At 48.9% G+C, this 20,731-nt stretch overlaps 1 protein-coding gene across 45 annotated transcripts in view; it reads right to left on the bottom strand.

Annotated features, from left to right (window-relative positions):
• The window catches only part of CACNA1C (calcium voltage-gated channel subunit alpha1 C), a 708,196-nt gene that overhangs the window by 238,896 nt on the left and 448,569 nt on the right, over positions 1-20,731 (bottom strand). For all 45 annotated transcript variants that reach the window (XM_032844463.1, XM_032844462.1, XM_032844471.1 and 42 more), the window contains exon 4: positions 1,100-1,239. In XM_032844463.1, the coding sequence (XP_032700354.1) occupies positions 1,100-1,239 (140 nt within the window). The remainder of the gene's footprint in view (positions 1-1,099; positions 1,240-20,731) is intronic.

The following is a 20,731-nucleotide window of genomic DNA, read 5'->3' as shown; positions in this document are numbered from 1 at the left end:
GACCTGTGTGTTCACTGGGAAGGCACGAACGGTGCCCGCCAAAAATAGGTTCCTGGGACATGAGCCCAGTGACACATTGACCTTGACGCTGAAGTCTGTTGGAACTCCGCAGGAGTAAAAAGCTCCAGGCGGCCACCACGTGACCATTCTCGGGACTCAGAAAAATGCCAAATGAGCTCCCAGAAGCCTCAGCTTGTTCTCGAAGGAGAACCTGCTGTAAGATACCCTCCCTTCACAAAATAGAGGAGTGGCTGGAACTTTAGCAACTGTGTCTTAATGAACTACATTTCACATAGCATGTGCATAGATATTTCATAGAGGATCTTTTTGTAAAGTCACTAATTCCTACATAAGGAGATCATCACTTCTGAATTTTATTATTTACATTCCCCCCCCTTTTTTTTTTCTTAGAGCATATATTGACCTTGCTTTATCTTATGTTACAGTGGAACAGCATGTCTGGGGAAAGGTGTGTTTGGTTCTATTTAGGCCACCCATGACTTGGCCCTTCATAGTTCTCTGTCATCTTCCCACCTACCTATCTCGAGCAGCCTGTTTCCTGGGGCCCCAGAGGAGGCCCAGTGTAGAGGGAAGATCGGGCATCCATGGCACCTTCTCTGCCAGCTTTGCCACCACCCCCATGCCCATGGGCTGCTTGCCAGGCCAGCTGGACAAACCCTGCTCAGGAACTCAGCAGGGGAACTGGTTCGAAGAGTGGTCAGGCCAGATGTGGTTGGAGATGGAATTAAAGACCTTAAGCAGAGGAATCTCCTCTGTTATAGAGAGGATCCTGAGCTCCATGAAAGCACTCAGATCCCACTCTGTGGTGTGTGTGTGTGTGTGTGTGTGTGTGTGTGTGTGTGTGTGTGAATGCACATGTGTGAGTGTGTGTGTGAGGGAGATGTTCCTATGTAAGAGGTCTTTTCCCTTTGGAGAAAGTCTGAATTCAAAGTGACTAATGGATCCTCTCATCTTGCCTGGTGCCCATTGCCACGATGACCAAATAAAAAGAGATACAAATAACAGAAGGAAATGGAGGCACATGTTGGTGGATGGTGAGGGGTGAGGGGAGGGAAGAGAGAAAGGTAGTGATACTTACCCTACAACCACAATTATAAAATCTAGTAAATTCCAACCATTGCGGAGGTAAGCGTTGGGGTGAAAGAGAAGTCCATAGGCTATTACTTTTAAAAATGCTTCCACAGTAAAAATTATGAGAAAGAGATATTCCACTCGTTCCTAGGAAACAAAAATAGAAGGGAGAGAAAAATAAAGTCAATGAGATCGGGGATCTGGAAAGTTCTGAACCAGCAGATCTCCCAAGCAGGTGGAGGAGAGTGCTGCCCACTCTGTGGTAGGATCTAGGGGGACACCGGGTGGGACCCCCAAGCCAGATTACCAATGCCACAGTCTGCTCCAAACTTAGAGCTCCAATTCATTGGGCATTAAGGGTTTCTTTAGTCTTCAAATGTCCCATTATAATGCAAATATTTGGGTCGTGGAAAAATTACGCATTTTGGAGAAATATCTTATTTAGTTAATCAGTGAATGTTGCATTGCACCTTCTCAGAAGAGAACTCATAATGTCTTGATCTAGAGGGAAATGATGCCAAGACAGAAAAGAATAGTGCTCAGAAAGGAGGGGACAGAACCATGGGATAAGTGTACCTACTGCCACCTTGAGGTAACAAACCTGAAGATAAAGAAACCATCTTGGGTTCTCCAAAATGATAGACCAGAAACACAGCCGCAAAGAAGTTGAGACCTTGAAAATCTTCTAACAGCAGCTAAAACACAGGCAATCTGCTCATATACCCTGACCCTAAACTTGAAGTCTCTCTCTTTCTTGAGAAAATAAAAATCTTTGTCCAAAGACAGAGACAGCTGAGAAAATCAGCATTTCCAGGATGGAGGCAGGCACTGGGGTGGGGCAGTGAAGAGAAAAGGCTCATCTCTTTTCTCAAGGGGTGGGAGGTAGTGTTTTTCCTCTCTCTACCACCTTGAAGATGGCTTTGCATTTAAGGGTGAAGCTCCTGTCCCTGGGAGCCCACACTTAACAGGACAAACTCGTTGGCTCAATTAGAGCGAGCCGACTCTGTGTGCTGATTCACTGGCTTCCCTCACCACTAATTGCTTTCTCCCACAACCTTATTCCCAGTGCGGTGCCTTAATGGCCCCCACCAGGGGAAGGCTGCCTGGATGCCTTCATGCTCCACTGCTCGGCTCTGCAGGAGCCTTAGCCCATCTCTCACTGGAGCCACAAAACACTGATCCACATGGCATTCGGCCACATATCCTCCAAGCAGGACAGGCCCAGTCACAGCCCCCAAGGAGACAGTAGGCTCAGAACTCCTAGATCTATCTTCCCATTGTCTGTTGGGTCAGATGGAGCTAACTGAAGACCTCTAGGTCTCACCCACATGTAGAGAGGGGGCATCACCTGGGAAGTCAGATGCCCTCCTGCTGGGAAGGTGCTCCAAGAGCAGGGTCATTGGAGCCTGATGGGTAGCTCTGTGGGGGGAGGCTAACCCACACATGTACCTGTGCTCCTAGCCAATCTTTCTGATTTGCTATCCTTGGAATGAGTGCTAGCTTCACTGTGCCCAGCTCAGGGTGAAGCAGTTTGAGGATACAGAGTTTAAAAATGCAGAATTCCAGACCCTCCCCTGGATCTACTGAGGCGGATCTCCTGGCTGTGGAGCCTGGATGATTCCAGGTATTCCAGAGGCACCCTGAAGTTTAAGAACCACGGGTCCATGTGCTGATGAAGGCCCTGATCAGGCAGAAGCTGTGGAAAGGGAATGGAGAGGCCGGCATTAATCTGCACCTTAGGGGCAGGATGGTCTCACTACCCATTACAGGGATGGGGAGGGGGAGAATGACCTTGGAATAAGTAACAGTATGTGGGAGCCTCTGGTCTTTTAATATGAGGTAATTTGGGGTTAAAGTGGGTTGATTAGGTTGATGATGGATTAAACTCCTTCAGGATGGGGTTGAAAGGGAAAACATGGAAAGTGTGTGTGTGTGTATGTGTGTGTGTGTGTGTGTGTGTGTGTGTGTGTGTATGTGTGTGTAGAGCTTCAGGTAATGCAGGCATCTGATCAGCTAGAGTGAAGGCTATGGGGCTGGAGAGGTGGGTAGGAAGAAGATGACCGGGGGCTTTAGGGCTGCCCCTGGAGGCTTGGATTCTATTCTGAGTGATAGTGAATGTTGGAGTCAGATGTGTACTATCATCTGGCATTGGCCTAGAGGGTGAGGATGGTGATGGGGTTGGAGGGAGTTGGGGGGTGACCCATGCAGAAACCATGGAGGCTTGAGCCAAGGTAGATAGGGGACTGGTGAGATCTAGGTGGGTTTGAGAGAGAGAAAGAAGGCAATGTGGTTTCTGGTTGAATGGAGGGGTTGGAGAAAGAAATAGCAAAAGAAGAGCACTGCTCCCCTGCCTGAGTTTCCTAACCTGGATCACTCTGGATGTCCATGCCTCTTGCTGCAGCGCAGAGAGACATCAGTTCTGGACTTGCTGAGTTAAAGCATTTATGGGACTTTTGCGGGGCTCCTGGTCATCAGACATAAGGAGTCAAGGGGAGGTCAGCTTGCAGGGGAGGGCTGAATGGGGTTGCCCCAGGAGAGTGTGCAGACTTAAGAGATGAGAGCTGAGGCTGGACTCCCTTTCCATGGGGGGCAATCTCATCCCCTGAAAGCGCTTTCACCTTATGGGAATGTACCTCCTTGGCAGAACTTACAGGATCCTGCTTAAAGCACTTGGGTTGGAGAGACAGAAAGAATCTTAGAGGGTATCTAATTAACCACCTTACTTGAAAATCCAGGATGCTGGTAAGATACTAAGGTCAGAGAAGTATATGCAGAAGATGGGAAAGCAGATTTCCTGACCCTGGGTCCAAAGATCCACTCATCTCATCTTGCCTTCCTGGGTGCAGGGGAATGTTTCTCACTGGTCCCCGCTTATCCCCAGAGACACAACTGGGTCAGAGTTCTCATCCTAAGTTGTTTAGGGATCTGAGATAGTACTGAGTAAGAAGGGGTCTGGAAAAAGAATCCTGAGACACCAGGCAGGTGTCTGTTGCTGCTGAGTGCGTGGGCATGCTGATGGCTCTATTCAATTCGTTCTGACTTCAGGAGGATGAGTGCTCTTGAAGTTAATCCCACCCGCCCCAAACCCAGGAGAAAAACAAACGAAAATGTAAGCAAGTGAAACAGCTTGGTTGATCCTTTCAAAACATATGTTGTGTTGCCACAGAAACACCTAAGGGCAAAAATGAATGGAGTGGAGAAATGCAAAAGTTTGTCCAAGACCTTTCTCTTGCTGTGCTGATGTCTTACACCTCTGGTCCTGTGACTACACACTCCTTCATAGCTCTCCTCCTGCCTGAGTTCTGAGGCCAGAGCTGTGCACCCTCTTGAAATCTGAGGCGCCACAGAGCTCTTTGAGAATGCACAATGTTCAGCCTGTGAAAGGGGGGTAACTTTTTTTTTTTTCTGTGATTTTGGGAACTCAGGAACTTTGGAAGTCAACAAGGAAAGAATAAGGTTCCCATTCCTACTGTTCTGTGTTAAAGTTGGACAGGGTTAAGGAGGCATTAAAAAAAAAAAAAAGGCATGAAAACCTGCAGATGAGAGGAAGATCAAGGCTGGAATGGTAATACACCACAATTGAGTCCCAGGGCTCCTGGAAGACCCCCTTCCCAAATCAAGAGTGAAGCCCTACCTCCCTGGGCAGGTATGATAACTTCAGCCTTTCAGACGCTCCTGTCTTCCTTCCTTCCTAACCACGGCTGTTTCCCATTACTGCTGCCTTTCTATGTTCATCTTCTTCACCCTTCCCTTCCTCTCTCCCTGCTCATTTCTCAGCACTACTGCTGGCAGCTGGCACCCATGGCAACACCCATGTCTCAAATATTTAGAAAAATTCAGTGGAAAGAGCCTCACTTTCCAGGAACCATGATATCAATCTTCTAAACACTTGTGGAACTAATAGACACTGATGAGAACAGTGTTTATTTTATTTTTCCTTTATCTCTTCATGTACATGTATCTTATCTTTCCTTCTGTAGGAGAGAGACTCAATTATCTTTTGATGGTAATAATCTTGATTCTGGTACCACTGGCTGTGTGTCTTTGGTCAAGTCACTTGACTTCTCTGGGTCTGTCTCCTTGTCTGTAAAAGAACTAACTAAGCATTAAAAAATGCAATGCTGCAGAGAGCCCTGGGCTTCCATAGCGCTGCTCTGGGAGCAGTTACATGTTAGGGAAGGCTGAGAAAGTGGACCTTTGCTCACTGAACCCCCTGCTGTCTTGAACAAGAGCAGCACCATTCAAACCCACATGCTAAGTTGTCCAAAGATCCTAACACAGTTCAAAAGAGCCAGGGGAACCAGTACAATGGGGTGAGGACAGAGACAACACACAAAAAAGAAGTCGCCATCTCTGACTAGCCTAGAGGACTTTTATTGGCTTTACAATGCTGGTTCCTGCAGAAGATTTTATTTGAGAAGAGGAATCACCGCTTTGTTTGCCTCTTTATTTGTTTTTCTGGGAACTTTGAACACCAATTCCAAAGTGGCAGATGATTTCCAAAGTCTCTTCAAAATTCTGTGGTGAATGAGGATGCCAAACCCTGGTATGTGTGTGGTTCTGCCTGAGGTAGAGGCGGATTCCAAGACACAGACGGGAACAAAGAGTTCCTCTCCTCATTGCTCTGAGGATCACTATAAACACAAATAGATTTTATAATATAAAGGTCCTTCAGTAGGGACATCATTCATATTTGTACTTCGGGAGAACACTGACTCCTGATGACAGAAGCCATGTGCGGGTAGAGCTCTTCAGACAAGGACAACCATGGAGAGCCTGCCATGTCAAAGCACATGTGCATGTTTCTGCATGCACGCATGCACACACACATGGCACAGATGGTGATGCCCACCACCTGGGTTGAACACTATACAGCTTAGACCTGCCATATAACAGGGCAAGGTGTGAGAATTCATACAAAGAGAGCCTGCGTGTGTGTAGTCACTTAAATTTATGCAAGTGTATTTATTGGAGCTGCCAAGATTTCTGCACCAGACAGAATTGATGAGAAGCCCAGTCATACAATTCCATCTCAGTACAAGGTGCAGACAAGAGACACAATAATAATGTGTCAAACAGCACCTTGTATGCCAGATTGTTTCATAATTTAAGTATCATTCAACCTAACCTCTAAAACAGCCTCCTGACTATCTCTAATGAAGGGAGATGAAGAAACTTGAGTACCTTAGTTTCCACTCTCCAGTTCTTCTCTTGGCCCTTCATTCCTTCATTCAGTTAGACACGTTTCCTGAGATTGTGTTCTGTCCCATACCGCTTGCTGTGTTGCATGTGTCTCTTAGGACACTGAGGGACTTGGTAGAATATGAGAAGTTGGAAGGACCTCCTACAAGGACACACAACCCAAGCTCTTCCTTTGATAGAAGTAAGAGGACTTGTCCAAGGTCACACATCCACCCCATAGGTGAGTACTTATGTTTCCTGATGGCTGGTCTGGTGCTGTTCCTGCAGCGGTCTCTGTCTGTGGGCTGACTGAGATCCTGGATTACTGTGCCCATCGGGGGATGCTGGGCAATGAAGGGCCACCTATGTAGAGTGGCTGGAAAGGAGGAGAGGAGGGATCCCCAAATCTTCCTCTCTTCTAGGGTCTCTCCTGGTGCCTGGAATTCAGCCATTAAGAAGCCTTTCTTCCATCAGTGGATGAAGAATATTCACCCAATGGAATATTAGGCAGCCATAAAAAGGAATGAAGGTCTGACAGGCTATGACAGGGATGAGCTTTGAAAACATGACGCTAATCAAATGTCGTTAAGATTTTACTTATATGCGAAGTCGAGGATGGGCAAATTCACAGAGACAGAAAGTAGAGGAGAGGCTATGAGAAAGAGGAAGGAGGGAGGAACTATTTCAGGGCACAACAAACTTTGGAAATAGACCATGGTGATGGACGCACAACATCTGGAGTAGAATTAACTGTGCACTTAGAAATGGTTAGGATGGCAAATTTTATGTTATACAGAGTTTACCACAGTGAAAAAAAAAAGAGAAGCGTTTGGATGTTAAAGGTTTTCCTTAGAGGTCTCCTGTCAAAGTACACGATGTCATGATCAGTCCTGTATCAGCATTCACCTTCCCAGAGACTAACTCATCAGGAAGTAGACAGCATAATCTTCTGTGATACCCTGGACAGATGCCTGGACAGAGATGCCTGGGACACCTAGATGGGGATGAAGGGGGCTGGGAAGGGATACGGGAGGCCCCTGGAGACGAACGCTTCAGTCTCACAATTTTTTGAGGGTGGGCCCTTCCCAAGGGCCTCATTTAGAAGGTATCTGGTGGTTCAAATGGTCTGGCCTTAAGACTTGAGATTTCTAACGAAGAAAGAGGAGACAGGACAAACCATTTAATAGCCTAAGAGTAAAGAAGCTTTGAAAAAAAATTTTTTTACCTATTTAGTGAGGGCAAGGAGCAATTGAGGCTGAGTGATGTGAAAAGTATGCCAGGATCATTGGTTTTAGAGTAGCTCAGTTTAAAAAAACAAAAACTCTCCTCCAACTGGATTGTTTCTCCATGCTTAGCTATGATGCTAAATTGAAGTGACTCATCCACTTACTAATTTCTCAAGTTCCCCTTTGGGGACCTTTGGAGACCCCTTTGTAGACCAGCTTTGCCTTGGCTACCCCAGCCCAGTGGCACTGACCTGAGATCCAATGAGTGCCGAGCAGGCCACGTCAGATGTAGAGGTACAGGCATGTTGGCTCCTCCTGGACCCTTCACTGGCCCTGTCTCCATGACAGCATCTCTGTCCCTCCCTGGGTCCCTCCCTGGGTCCCTCCCCAGCCAGGGTTCCTCAGTGTACACCCTCCTAGGGCAGAGACCAGCCTGCTTCCGTTCTTTATCTGGTGTCCAGCATGTGGTTAGTACAGAGGGAACAGTCAACCTTTGTCACGTGCTGCCTGTACCCACCTCTTGGGGTGCCCAAATGACATGGGCCAGCCTCCTGCCCACAGCACGGGATCCCTTCCATTGACCTCCTTCACCTCAGGCTGTCATTTCTTTCTGAGGTGGCCCGTCCTTCACCCGGCAGTTCTGGTTGTCAGAATATGGCCAGCCCTTTCCTCTCTAAGGAGTTCACTCTGGCTCAGGGATATTACCTTTTCTTTGGGGGTAATGGAGTGAAGAGGGTGACAGATATTACCAGTCAGGGCTGAATTACTCCTGGGGACAATGGGGTATTTGCTTAGTGACCTGTGGTCTAGAATGTAATTTCCCAAATGGAGGGAGTATGCAGCGGTGGCCTCAAAAATCTCGTAAGTGCCTATCTTCTTTTGAAGAGTCACACCAGTACCTGGCCTGGGGAAACGGACCCTGTCTTTTCTGCCTGTCCCCACTGCCCATCTCCATCCAGGCCTCCATCACATTAAAACAGCTCCCTAAACCCTCCCATTGACATCTAGGCTGTGTAGATGTAGGATCAAGTAGGATCAAGCCACCTCAAGCCTGGCTCCTAGGCCTGTCACAGTCACCCCCCGACCTGTCCCTCCCGCCTCATCCTCAGCTACCACCCTGAGTTCCAGCCACACGGGTCTGACCATGCCCAAACCAGACCGGACATTCTGGGCAATTCTCTTCATGCCCTGGCAAGCCTCAGCCCTTTCTCTACCAGGCAGACTCCCTCTCAGATCCAAGCCAGCTCCAGTGTCATCACGTTGTGTGGACTTCTCCACTCTCCCCTGCCTCCTCTGCCCCCAGTGAGCTGGAATTAAGTCAGGCCCAGTCCCAGCTGTGGCACCCCTTCTTCATATGATAGCACTCATCACAACGTGTGAGTTTTCTTTGTGTTTCTCCTCTCTAGGGGTAGGGGGTCTGCAGGGCAGGAGCAAGTGTCTTTGTCACCTTTGGTAAAGAAGTGTCTTTAAATGAAAGGCAAAGTGGCAGAGGAGAGAGGGCTTTGGAGTCAGATGCACCTGGGATCAAACTATTTCTCTATGACAACTTAAATAATCTTCCAAAACTTTGGTTTCTTATCAGTAAAGTGGGAAGTGTGGTAATAATGAGAACCAGAAACCAGAGTCATTGCTCCAATGGGAGCTGCTGTCATTATTGCCATCCCAGCACCTGCACATAGTAGGTATACTGCACACGTTCATGGAGTAGACGTCCCTGACCCAGGGGACTTTGTGTGTCCTCCCCTGAGGTCCTGGCTCTGCTTGTTCCCATGACAGCCTGCTGGGCACTGGAGTCGTCAGTGGCACCAGCCGTGCTGCCTCTCCCTGGCTCTTCTCCTGCCCTGGCTTCAGAGCAGGTAGCACAACTCACTTCTTGCCTCATCGGATCCTCTTGACTTCAACAAAAACTAGAGACTTAGTTCTCATACCGCCTTTGTATTATCAAGGAAACTTAACAATGAAACAAAACCAAACGTTCTCTGTTATCCCGTTTGCTGGATTCCATGTGTTCCAAATGGCCTTGCCTCACCTCCCTCCCTAGCCCTTAGAGCTACAGTAATGGGTTCCATTTTAGCTAAAGAAGCAGAGCTGTGAGATTTTCCCTTGTGTCTCTGGGAACCTCACAATCCTCTGCCTCTTGAAATGACTTATTTCAGTTATGGAAGACAGGGGTGAAGGATGACAGTCAGTGCTCTTTGGGAGTAGGGTACCCATGGATGTAGGGGGTTTGCTAACCTTGTCATCATCACCACAGTGATAGCTCACTGGGTAGCACTTTACAGTTTAGAAAGCATTTTCTTATATGTTTTTATGTTAAGTCTAATGATCTCTTTGTGAAACAGGAAGGGTGGGTACTTTCTCTTTTTTCCTTTACTCCTCATATCACCATCGTCACCATCACCACCCTCATCATCATTCCCACTGCCATCACCATCACCACCTGCACCATCAGCACCACCACTATTGTCATCACCACCTTTACCGTGAGGACCATCACCACCGCCATCACCATCACCACTACCACCACCATCATCACTCCATCACCACCTGCACCATGATCACCACCATCACCAATACCACCTCTGCCACCTCCGCCATCACCGTCATCACCACTGCCATCACCATCACCACCTGCACCCTGATTACCATTACCACCTGTACCATCAATATTACCAACAGTATTATCATCACCATTGCCATCACCATCACTAGCTGCACCATGATCACCTCACCACCATCATCACCATCACCACCTGCACCATCATCACCACTATCATCATCATCGCCACCCGCACCCTGACCACCATTTCCACCTGTACCATCAGTATTACCAACACTATTATCTCACCATTGCCATCACCATCACTACCATGTACCATGATCACCTGACCACCATCATCACCATCACCACCTGCACCATCAGCACCACCATCACTGTTGTCATCACCACTGCCATCACCACCCCTACCATGGATACCATCACCACCACCACCACCACTACCACCATACCATTTCCTCCTCCTCCACCACAGCTGCCATTAACACCTGAATCTGAGCCTGGATGCTTTAGTTATAATATTAATAGTAACTCTGCATGATGAATTAAAAATATTATCTCCATTATATACATGAGGAAACTTATCAAAGAGATTTAGTAATTTTCCATAAAGTCCTGCATTTAGTAGGCAATAGAGCCAGGACTCTAAGTTTCATGACTTTATTTGTGGTCATAGTGATAGATGGACCCCACCACTCAGCCCTCAACCACCCCAGGGCCCATTTACTTGGCACCACTGTGAGACTAGAAGTGCATGGAGATTTGTTGGGGCTACACTTAATGATTTTTGTTGAAACCCAGCAATGTGAAACAAGAGCTTGAGCTGCACAGCCTGCTTGACCTAGGGCACTCTGTATTCCCACTGACAGTGTGAGACATGTGGCTGAAGATGCTGGCTAGAGTATGGACCCTTGCACTCTCTTCCCACTCCTAATCAAACCTGGTCACTATTTGTGAGGAGTACTGTGGCCAAAAACCAACCACTAATCTAACCCAATGGAGGCCAGTTTTTCTCCTCCATCCATTGGCTACGGAAGGGACAAGTGACACAAACCTGGCCAGTGTGACATGAAGGTAAATGATCTGGAATACTGCTAGAAGATTCCTCATTGATTAAAAGAGGGAGAAAGACATACATTCAAAAAAGCACTATAATCTCTTCTTTAGCTGGACAGGCTCGTGTCTGTATGTGAAGCCTAAAACCATGGCAAACATCTGGGATCACGAGGACTACTAGCTGAGGACAAGAGCGACGTGCTGATGGTGGCAGAGAGAAAAGGTGAAAAGAACTGGAGTCCTGGATAAAGTTATTGAACCAGCAAATTGATTTAACTAACTTTGGTGTCACCCTAACTTGAGACCTATTTTATGTGAGATAAAATTTCCTTATTGTAGAAATCATTTCAAGCTGAGTTTTCAAGTACTTGCCTCTGAAGATCCCCTTACTGATAGGCTCTATTTGCTGTCTACAAGTCACTCCTCTTTCAGCCTCTTTATCCCACTGCCCTTCCATGCTTTCACCCCTTCTCAGCCTTTTGGGCACATTAGAGCTGAGCTTAGCCTTACCCAGCCAGGAGAGGCGAGAGCTCGTAAACACGAAGATAATCGCTCCTCTGTTTCCTGGTTAGCTCTCAGCCTGTGCGTGAGATGCTTATTTCAGATTATGGTCTCAGACTAGATCTAGCCAGCTCAGCCCAAATCCCCATCAGAGGGTAGCCCACATAGTTCTGTACTTAGCCTTGTTTCAGCTCAGGGCTGTTGAGACAAAGGATATGGCTGCGTGAGGCAGTAACATTATAGTCCTGAAAGAGATTGGATAGAGAGGCACAGAGGATCCCCTTCAACATCCCAGCACCAGAAGCCTGGAGATAGAAGATGTGGACGCAGACCTGGCATTTCTCTCTCTAGTGTGCATTTTCCCCACCTCAGAGGATAAAGAAATCTCTGAGCAAGGAACTTTCCAGAACATCACTTTTATCATGCCATATCCCTCCTCAGAAACCTAAAGGGATTCCTTACTCCTAGCTGATTAGGTACCAGTTTTTCTGCTTGAACTTTTCCCTTCCCACATATGTTACCTTGTCTTATCCCAACACCAACCACTCGAGTTAAGAAATGACTTTCCTACATGACTAGTTCCATTCCAGCCTCTGTGGCTCCTAGCCTGGCACGTTCTTACTTCCTCTGGGCTCAAATGGATTCCTCCTCCCAGTAGAGAGTTCCTTTGGCTTCTTGAGGGCTTTCAATCTCCTTTTTCTGTGGGCCCTATAGCCTCAGGGAAAGTCATTTGTAATTTTTACCTCTGGCTTTATGGCATGTTTTAAACATCCTTAGATTGTGGCAAGTGTCCTGGATGTCTTTTCCCCATCAGGAGTGTGAGTGCCCAGTTTCCCTCTGTCCCCCACTGTGCCTTATACAGGGCCAGGAACTGGAGGCTCAGAGATCCTTCCAGTGCTGAGTCCAAAGGACACCTAGAAGACATCGAGGTTGATTTTGAAGTCTTGGCCTCTTTCACACAACTGCACTTTTTGCTTTACAATGTGCTTTCACATCTTCCTCTTACCTGCTCCCCAGACAGCCCTGTGGGTCCGCAGGCCCTCTGTCACCCAGCCCTTGGTGTGCAGCTCCTGGGGTAGAAAGGAGGGGCTCTTTCCCAGCAGCAGACTTACCCTCTGCCCCCATAAAGACATGTGACATTGTCACTATGAAGAACATATACAGAGGGGCCCACCTTGAAGGGCACGGAGACTAAGGACTGAGATTGTAAAGGGTATCAGACTTCACCCTGTCCTCCTTGGGCTCACAATCAGGCCAGAAAGCAGGAAGAATGTGCCTGATAGGGAGGAATTCTATCATAGGGTCACATTTACTACCTACTAAATGACTCCTGCAGGTAGGAAGCAAATTAAGAAGCAGATTAAGGGGCACCTGGGTGGCTCAGTGGGTTGAAGCCTCTGCCTTCGGGTCAGGTCATGATCTCAGGGTCCTGGGATCGAGCCCCGCATTGGGCTCTCTGCTCAGCAGGGAGTCTGCTTCCCCCTCTCCCTCTGCCTGCCTCTCTGCCTACTTGTGATCTCTGCCTGTCAAATAAATAAATAAAATCTTAAAAAAAAAGAAGCAGATTAAGAACTTGGAGAAAAGTCAGATTTCCAAGGGCTGGAGGTGAGCATTGATGGTGTGAGCTGGGCCTGAGTGCTGAGCCTGGGTGCAGTGAAGTGATTTCCATATGGGAAGTGTAAGTTCCCACAGAGACACAGGAGAAGACCGTTTTTGCTAGAGAGTTTGTACTGTGGGAGACAAGGTTTGAGAGACAGTTAGGGTCTAAATTAAAGCAGGTCTCAAGTGACAGGAGAGAGTTTATACTCCATATGAGGGAGCTGTCCCTGGGATTTAAGGTCCATGGAATTAAAGGTCTATGGTGACTTGGACTGATGATGATTTGTGATCAAGGGGTGATGTGTGCTGAGATACATTTTACATAGACAAATATGGAAAGCAGTCCCCAGACAGACTAGACTGAAGTCGGGAGACCCTGCAGCAGTCCAGGAAGGAGGTGACGACAACTTGAACCAGAGAAGGATAGAGCAGTGGGACCGGAAAGGCAGCGACAGGTTCAGGAAACACTAGGACTGTGGTGGACTGCAAGGATACCATCATGCATGATGACCTCAAACTTCGCATTCAGAATGATGGGAAGAGCGAGCGTCATGAGCGGAGTCCCGAGCAGGAGCTGGCCGGGGCTAGTAGAGTAACTTGGGCGTGCCACCCAAGCTCTCTGGGCTGGGGTGTCTTTTTCTACCGAATGTGAAGTCTGGCCAGATAAACTGCACTCCCCTTCCTGCCGCGGCTTGGAGGCCACCCAGCATAATGGGAATTCCATGGCACCGGCAAATCTGAGTTTAAATTTCAGATCTCCCACCAGGATTGCACCTTAGCCAAACTGTTTAAATGTCACATGCGTCCACTTTCTTAGCTATAAAATGGAGATAGTATCTTCCTATCGAGACTCTTTAAGGACTGAGGGGAAAATGTGCACTAGCAAGTTAAACAGGAAATACTTAAGAAATGTCCTCCCTGTGCCTACCCCTCCCCCGCCTGCCATGGTTCTAGAATCCCATGGTATCTGAGATGTCACATAGACATGACGAGGAGAAGCAATAACATCCAAGTGAAAATGCGTGCAGGGCCTCGGAGACGATGCTGGGTCAGAGTTGAAGGCATGGGTTCGAGAAACCATGTTGGTAGATAAAGCTGTGATAGTTACACACAGTTTGTGGTCGAAGAACAGGGCGAAGTGGATGGTAACAGAGGTGAAAGGTTCAGGAAGGGGATGCTGGCAAGGGGGCAGCACAGACAGGCATTGATCAAGACCAGCATCATTTTGGCCATGTTCACGTATGTTTAGTATTGTTTACTTACTACTTCTGCTTGAATCAACTGGCTTTTTTCATACAGACATTTAGGAAGGCAATTTTTTTTTTTTTTTTAACTAGAAGTATCCATGCTACCATCGAAGCTGACAGTAAAAAGAACTGCTAAAGGGTTTGTCCATGTACTACCTAAAATCATCTTACATGCCAGCCAGGACACATGCCACATTTAAGGAAACACTGTGTTCGAGAACTGTCCCTTGAAAGGATTGGACTGACTCCATGTGGCTTCAGAAGAGAAGACTCATTGGGAGAGGTGACAGGGAGGCCGATTTTGTCTCCTAGGAGAACTCAGTAGAGCTGGTGTTCTCCATTGGGAAGGGTTGTGTTGGGGCAGTCACCTGTGGGTGTGCCTTCAGGGACAAAGCCTCATCTCTTCCAAGGTCCCTCTGATGACTAATGGTACTTAATACCATGAGATGCCCTCACATCCATGAGCGAGAAGGAAGCAAAGTAAGCGAGTGAATGAATGGACACATGGGTGGGTGAGGGACGCGTGGAGGTAGTGAAGGGCTATCTTTCATGCAGGCACGGGTCCAAGGGAAGCACAGTGCTTCTGCTGTTTTGCCTAGCCCCTCTCCGTACCATGCACCTGGGCTTGCCTGGGCCTGAGGCTGCCCTGGCTCTCGTAGCCCCACAAGTGCATCACCCCAAGGGGACCAGCTCTGTCTGTGTGTCCGCCGGATTTTCTGTCTCAGCATCTCAGCCTACTTCCTGCGCTAAGACAGGCAAGTGGCACCCTCAATCCAGGCTCCTTACAAACCGACAGGCAAGGACATGAATGCCCACCAGCGGCAGCTCAGCCACACTTCCCATATGGTGCAGAGATATTAGCATGGACATCAGTTTTGGGGAACAAGATCCATGCTATGGCAGCCAGTGCAGCAGCTGGGCAACCAGATCCTCCCTGCCCAAGTGGACTCAGGCTCCTGTCCCAAAGGGAATACTCCCCTCACCCAGCCTCTGTTTCTGCTTTTTTTGCCCCCCTTCATGCTCTGGTTCCTTCCTGGTGGCTGGCCCAGAAGGCTTGGGAGGATCATCAAACTTTGTGGTGTGCAGAACGCATCTGAGCACAAAACATCAGGCTGGAGGGAACCTGGAAGCTTCGGGGGCCCACTGCCTTCTTGTCCAGATCAGGACAGTAAGGCACAAAGAGGGTAAGGACTTACCCAAAGCCACGAAGTTGTGTCATACAGACAACAGGGTAATAACTCCCATTTGCATGATTTTTTTTAAAAAGCTCATTGCGCCTCTGCCCTTTCTGATCTCCAGCATCTACACTCCACAGCACTTCCAAAAGGACTGGACAGCGGTGGGAGGAGCACGTGCGGGGAATCTCCTGCCCTGTGCTGGGGTGAACCGTGAGCATGCCCTCGTTCCTCCATCGGATTACGGTGCTGGAGGTCAGGGCCTAGGCGGCCTCTGTGTATCAGCCTGCCCAAACCAAGGGCAAAATTTTGATTGCAGAGCAATAAGGCCTTGACCTGCCACCGACCACCATGATTCCTGCGCACATCACTTTACCTTCTGGGCCTCGGTCTCTTCAGCTGTCATACGGAAATGATAAAACCTACCTCACGGGGATGTGGTGGATTGGAAATAAAAACACATAAATATTTATTAAGGCCTTTTGTAGTTGTCGAAGTGTTGTACCAGTATGACTAGAAATAGATGAGTATTTACTAGAAAAAGGAGCCAAACAGAAACAACAATGACCTAACATGTGAATCGAGGAGGAAGAAGCCCTCGGTTCTCACGGAAGACTGGAGTGGCCCCAGGAGGGGATCAAGCACGGGCTCTGTGAGGGGTCCTGGAGTGGGGCCGCCTCCCCACTCTTGTGCGGACACTCACCTCTGGCTTCCCTTGGATGTCTGATAGCCTCAGACACTTGCTCCCCATGGTACAGACTGCGGGGTCATGGGTGAGAGTTACAGACTCATAGGGCAGAAACCTAACCCCATAACACTGGAGCCCCTTCCCCGGGTGGCTAGGGCAGGTCTTCCGGGTCGGCCATCAGGATCCTGCAGACTCTGATGACACCCAGGGCCATGGAAGGTCCCAGACAGCAATGATGCAAAGTTATGGTCTCTGTCCTCTGCTCTGTGGGTGCCGTCGGCCCACCTCCTGCCCTGGGAAGTCTGTGGGTTCGCCCCTGATGTCTGTGCCTGTCTCCCTGAGGGCCACATGTCTCTACAAGGGGGTTCACTTGCTTCTCCTCCAACTTGTGCTGGGCTTCTCAAGCATGAACTCTTCCCAGAAACAGGCTGATGCCTCTACCAAAGGCAGAACTGATTTAAAAAGTGTTTCCTGCAAACTGCAAACAGTCATAATTTTGGCTTTTGGGGGGTGTCTCCTTTCCCTTATAAAAACGGGTCTGTTCTCCTTGCTGATCGGTTCAATGATCATGATATAAACCAGAGAGCTAAACCAGGGACATGCCTGGAGAGGGGAGTTGTGGTAACAGTGATTCATGGTCTGCTCCTCTGGGGACCTCTGCAGGGGTACGATGGGTTTGAGCTGTCTCCCTGATGAGGTCAGATTTTGTGATACGTGACAAGGGGATCTTGGGCTCCAGAATGCCATGAGCCATGATGCTTGGGGTCCCTGGGCTCACCCTGACTTTCACTGGGCCCTGAGGAAAATGGCTCATGGCCCATCAGTGCAATGGTGCTTACTAGTCTGGCCTGTTGGCGGGGTTCCCCTTGTCCTTTAGTGGCCGCCAAATGAGGTTCCGGGATCTGAATGCCTCACAAGTGGGCCAAACTCTTGGCTCCCAGTTCCTGTCCCTGCCAGGGCCTGGGGGTAATACTCTCCAGACATGATGTCCCAACCACCCTGGGAGGTAGGGACCATCACTGTCCTTGTTCTACAGGCTGGAGCCGTGGTCTGCCCCACAAAGCTGACCATGTTTCTATGGCCTCTCAGTGTATAGCAACACATTTGGATCCCCGGACTCCATGTCCCCTCTTACTGTTTCCTGTCTCTGGGAACACAGCAAGGGCAACGAGTAAGCTTGTGCCAGTGACAGCCCTGACCTGGAAGTCGGAAATCTTGGGTTCTAATTTTAGTTTCTCCGTCATCAAGCTGGGTGACCTTGGTCGGCCACACAGCCTCTGTGAACAGGATTTTCCTCATCTACACAAGGAGGAGGCCAGGTTTTATCTGTGGATCACCAGTGTTGGCTCTCTGATGGCTCCCTAGAAACATCCCGGGCACCGGTTAAAAACATAGCCTCCCAGGCCTCCGTCACAGATCTGCTGAGCCAGAATATTTAGGGAAGGGCCTGGGAATCTGGGTTTCTAGTGGGCTCCCCAGCTTCTGGAATGTGCCCAAGCTGGGGACTGCAGGTCTGCCTGGTTTCTGTGGCTCCTCTTAGCTACAGGATTCTCAGACATCTCTGCCTCCTGAGAGCGAAGTGGCTCTGTGGGGACAATCTGGACCTGCCCGTCTGATGGGAGGTGTGGACCTAGGCCTGCAGCTGCACACATGAAGGGACGTGTGGCTTCTGAAGAGGTATCAGAGGCCAGGGACAGCACTGGGGCACCAGGTGATGCCGAGTCAGCGGCTGGTATGTTCCCAGGCTGGGAAGCTGAGCAGGAAAGGAAGGCTGAGGGGCGGGAGGGCACTCCGGCCTGCTATCTGCCATCAGCCTGTGGTGATGGAGTTCCCCATGCCCAACTGTGTGGCAGAGCTGTGGGGAATGCACGGGAAGGCCTTTCTGTATTCCTGAGGAAATACCAGCTCTACAACAAGATCCCCGCTGTAAGTAGGAAGGAGTATACAGGGGAAGGAGAGGAAGTTGTGTTTACTGAGTACTTGCTATATGCAATACTGTGTCTCACACGTGTGGGGCCCTGAGGATCCAAGAGCTATGGGGACCCTCCCTGGGCTGAGTAGGGAAAGAGCAGGTGAGGGAAGCAAAGCCAAGGTAAGTGTGAGGGAGAATAGGTCTACGGATTCCCACAAACTGTCCTGGGAACTAGCTGGAAGGGTATATGAGACCACGTATCAAGGTGTCTGGACTCTGTTGCTTTTAACCATTCATAGGTCCTCAGGCAAGACACCGAGGGTCTCTGGATTTGAGTTAGAAATAAGAAGATCTATCCTGCTAACTCATGGGATGAAATAAAACATAGTGGGTCTGTAGAAAGTTAGGATCACTGCTGAAGTCTCAGGCCTTAGCACATACAGCCTCCTCTCTCACTCCACACACCTCCCTCACGAAAGTTGGTCTGGACACCCAGGCACATGAAACCCCTCTTCCATTAGCCAAGATGGGCTAGCCAGGTTCTGCTGGGCTCCTGGAGCTAGTAATACTGTGACCTTCCTGGGAGCTAGCAGAGGAATGGTATCTACCAAACAGCTCCCAGCATCTCTTGCAAACTTCTGAACTTGACACACAAAGCAGTCTCCTGGGCCTCTACTCCACTATGCTGGCATTCTTACAAGACGAGAAACAGACAGACACAGGAAGAAGGCCACGTGACAACAGAGGCTAAGTTTCAGGTGATGCATCTAGAAACCAAGGAATGCCAAGAGTTGCTGGCAACACCAGAAGCTAAAAGAAAGGTTTGGAACAGCTTCTCCCCCTAGAGAACAACCCTACCAACACCTTGAGTTTGGGCTCTTGGCTTCCAGAACTCTGAACGAATACCTTTCTATTGCTTTAAGCCACGAGGTTGAAGTACTTTGCTACACAGCTACTGCCTGTGATGCTCCCAGCTTCGTCTTCCCACAGAACTGACATGGCGAGGCATGGACACGGGGTCAGCTTCCACCCTGCTGGCCTCCTGACAGACCACCCACAGCCAAGTCGCCCCCCCCAGAGTACTTAGATGTGGTCTGTTTCCTCAGTAGTGCCTCTAGTGACATGTCCAGACACTCAGGGGACATCCCATTGGGTTGGGAGTTCACTGGGATGATAGGGATCAGAGCACAGAGGTGGAGGGCCCCCAGGTTAGATGCCCCTTTCAGGGAGAGCAACGCTGGACTCTGACCCAACTCCATTCTTCTTCTACTGACCCACCAACCAGCTACTAGTGGGGACACTTAAACATCAGTGGAGTGTCTTCCAGGGGCTGCACACTGTGGGGCACCTAGAGCCAGGGAAGACTTCACCCTCAGGGAGGTGGCAGTCTAGGTTGGTAGGACTAATATCTGGGAAAAAAAAAATCAATCACCAAGTGTGTGATGCAGAAGGCAAATGCCACAGCTGGCCTCATCTGCCAGGGAGGCTTCTTGGAGGAGGTGGCCAGTGCCCTGAGCACTGGGGAAAGGGTAGAATGGAAAGTGGGGAGGACAGGGAAGGTTGTGGGGGTGGAATCCAAGGTCAGGAGACAAGCCACTCAAGCACAACGCATCTGACCATCAGGCTAAAGCAGAGTTCTGCAGGGGACAATGGCACAGAGGCTGACAAGGCTGGAATGGCCCGATCAGGGAGGGTTTCACCTGTCAGGGAAAGGAACCTGGGCTGTGTTCTGCAGGCAGTGTTGAACCAATAATGCCTAAGTGAATCTTATGAAAGCACTTTTCAAGTAGAATTGAAACAGATTTTCAATTTCCAAGCAAGCAATGTAAGATAGCCTTTCCTTTGAAAGTGTTTTCTCAGCTTGAAAGCTCTGAAGTCATGGGGCTGAATGTTTGATCTGATAAGGGCTCACTAATACCGTATAAACATTCCAAAGCTGACGTCATTTGGCTCACAAAATGCTAGCCATTCCAGGCCTAGCCAAGACCACACCTCCACCGGGAGCCTTCCTTGATTGTGTGGCTCAGCAGTGAGCCCCCTCTCTCTTCTGTGAATTCTTTTGTCTTAATCAGCTGTGTGGTGCTTCCTGGGCTCTTGTCAAGATTTCACAGATCAGTAAAATAGCAAGACCAAAAAGATGTTAGGGACAGACTTGAGTTGCCAACTTTTCATTCTGCCAAGTAGAAATATTAAAAATAACAATGGCCATTTATTCCCTCTTTTGTTTTATAAAAGGAAGGAGAAACAAGCCCAGAATGAAGAGCAGTTGGCCGCCCCGCCCCCCGGCACCCCCCCTTAACACATCCACTCACATAGTCCTCTGCTTATTTTTCTCCTCTAACTGCAGGCCTGTAAATCTTCATTGTGGACTGGCACAGGCCCGCACACTGGCATTTGGGAAACTTCAGTCCTTCCCATTCTCGAGCTCATGGCGTACTTCCCATGTCCTTCCTACTAAGAAGTTCTTTTACTCAAATCCTCTAGGATTTGGTGCCAT

This window comes from Lontra canadensis, unplaced genomic scaffold (genome assembly GCF_010015895.1).
Source record: "Lontra canadensis isolate GAN:19392208 unplaced genomic scaffold, GSC_riverotter_1.0 scaffold153, whole genome shotgun sequence".
Taxonomy (NCBI): domain Eukaryota; kingdom Metazoa; phylum Chordata; class Mammalia; order Carnivora; family Mustelidae; genus Lontra; species Lontra canadensis.
Note: the sequence above shows the minus strand (reverse complement) of the source record. Positions and strands in the feature narration are given on the sequence as shown.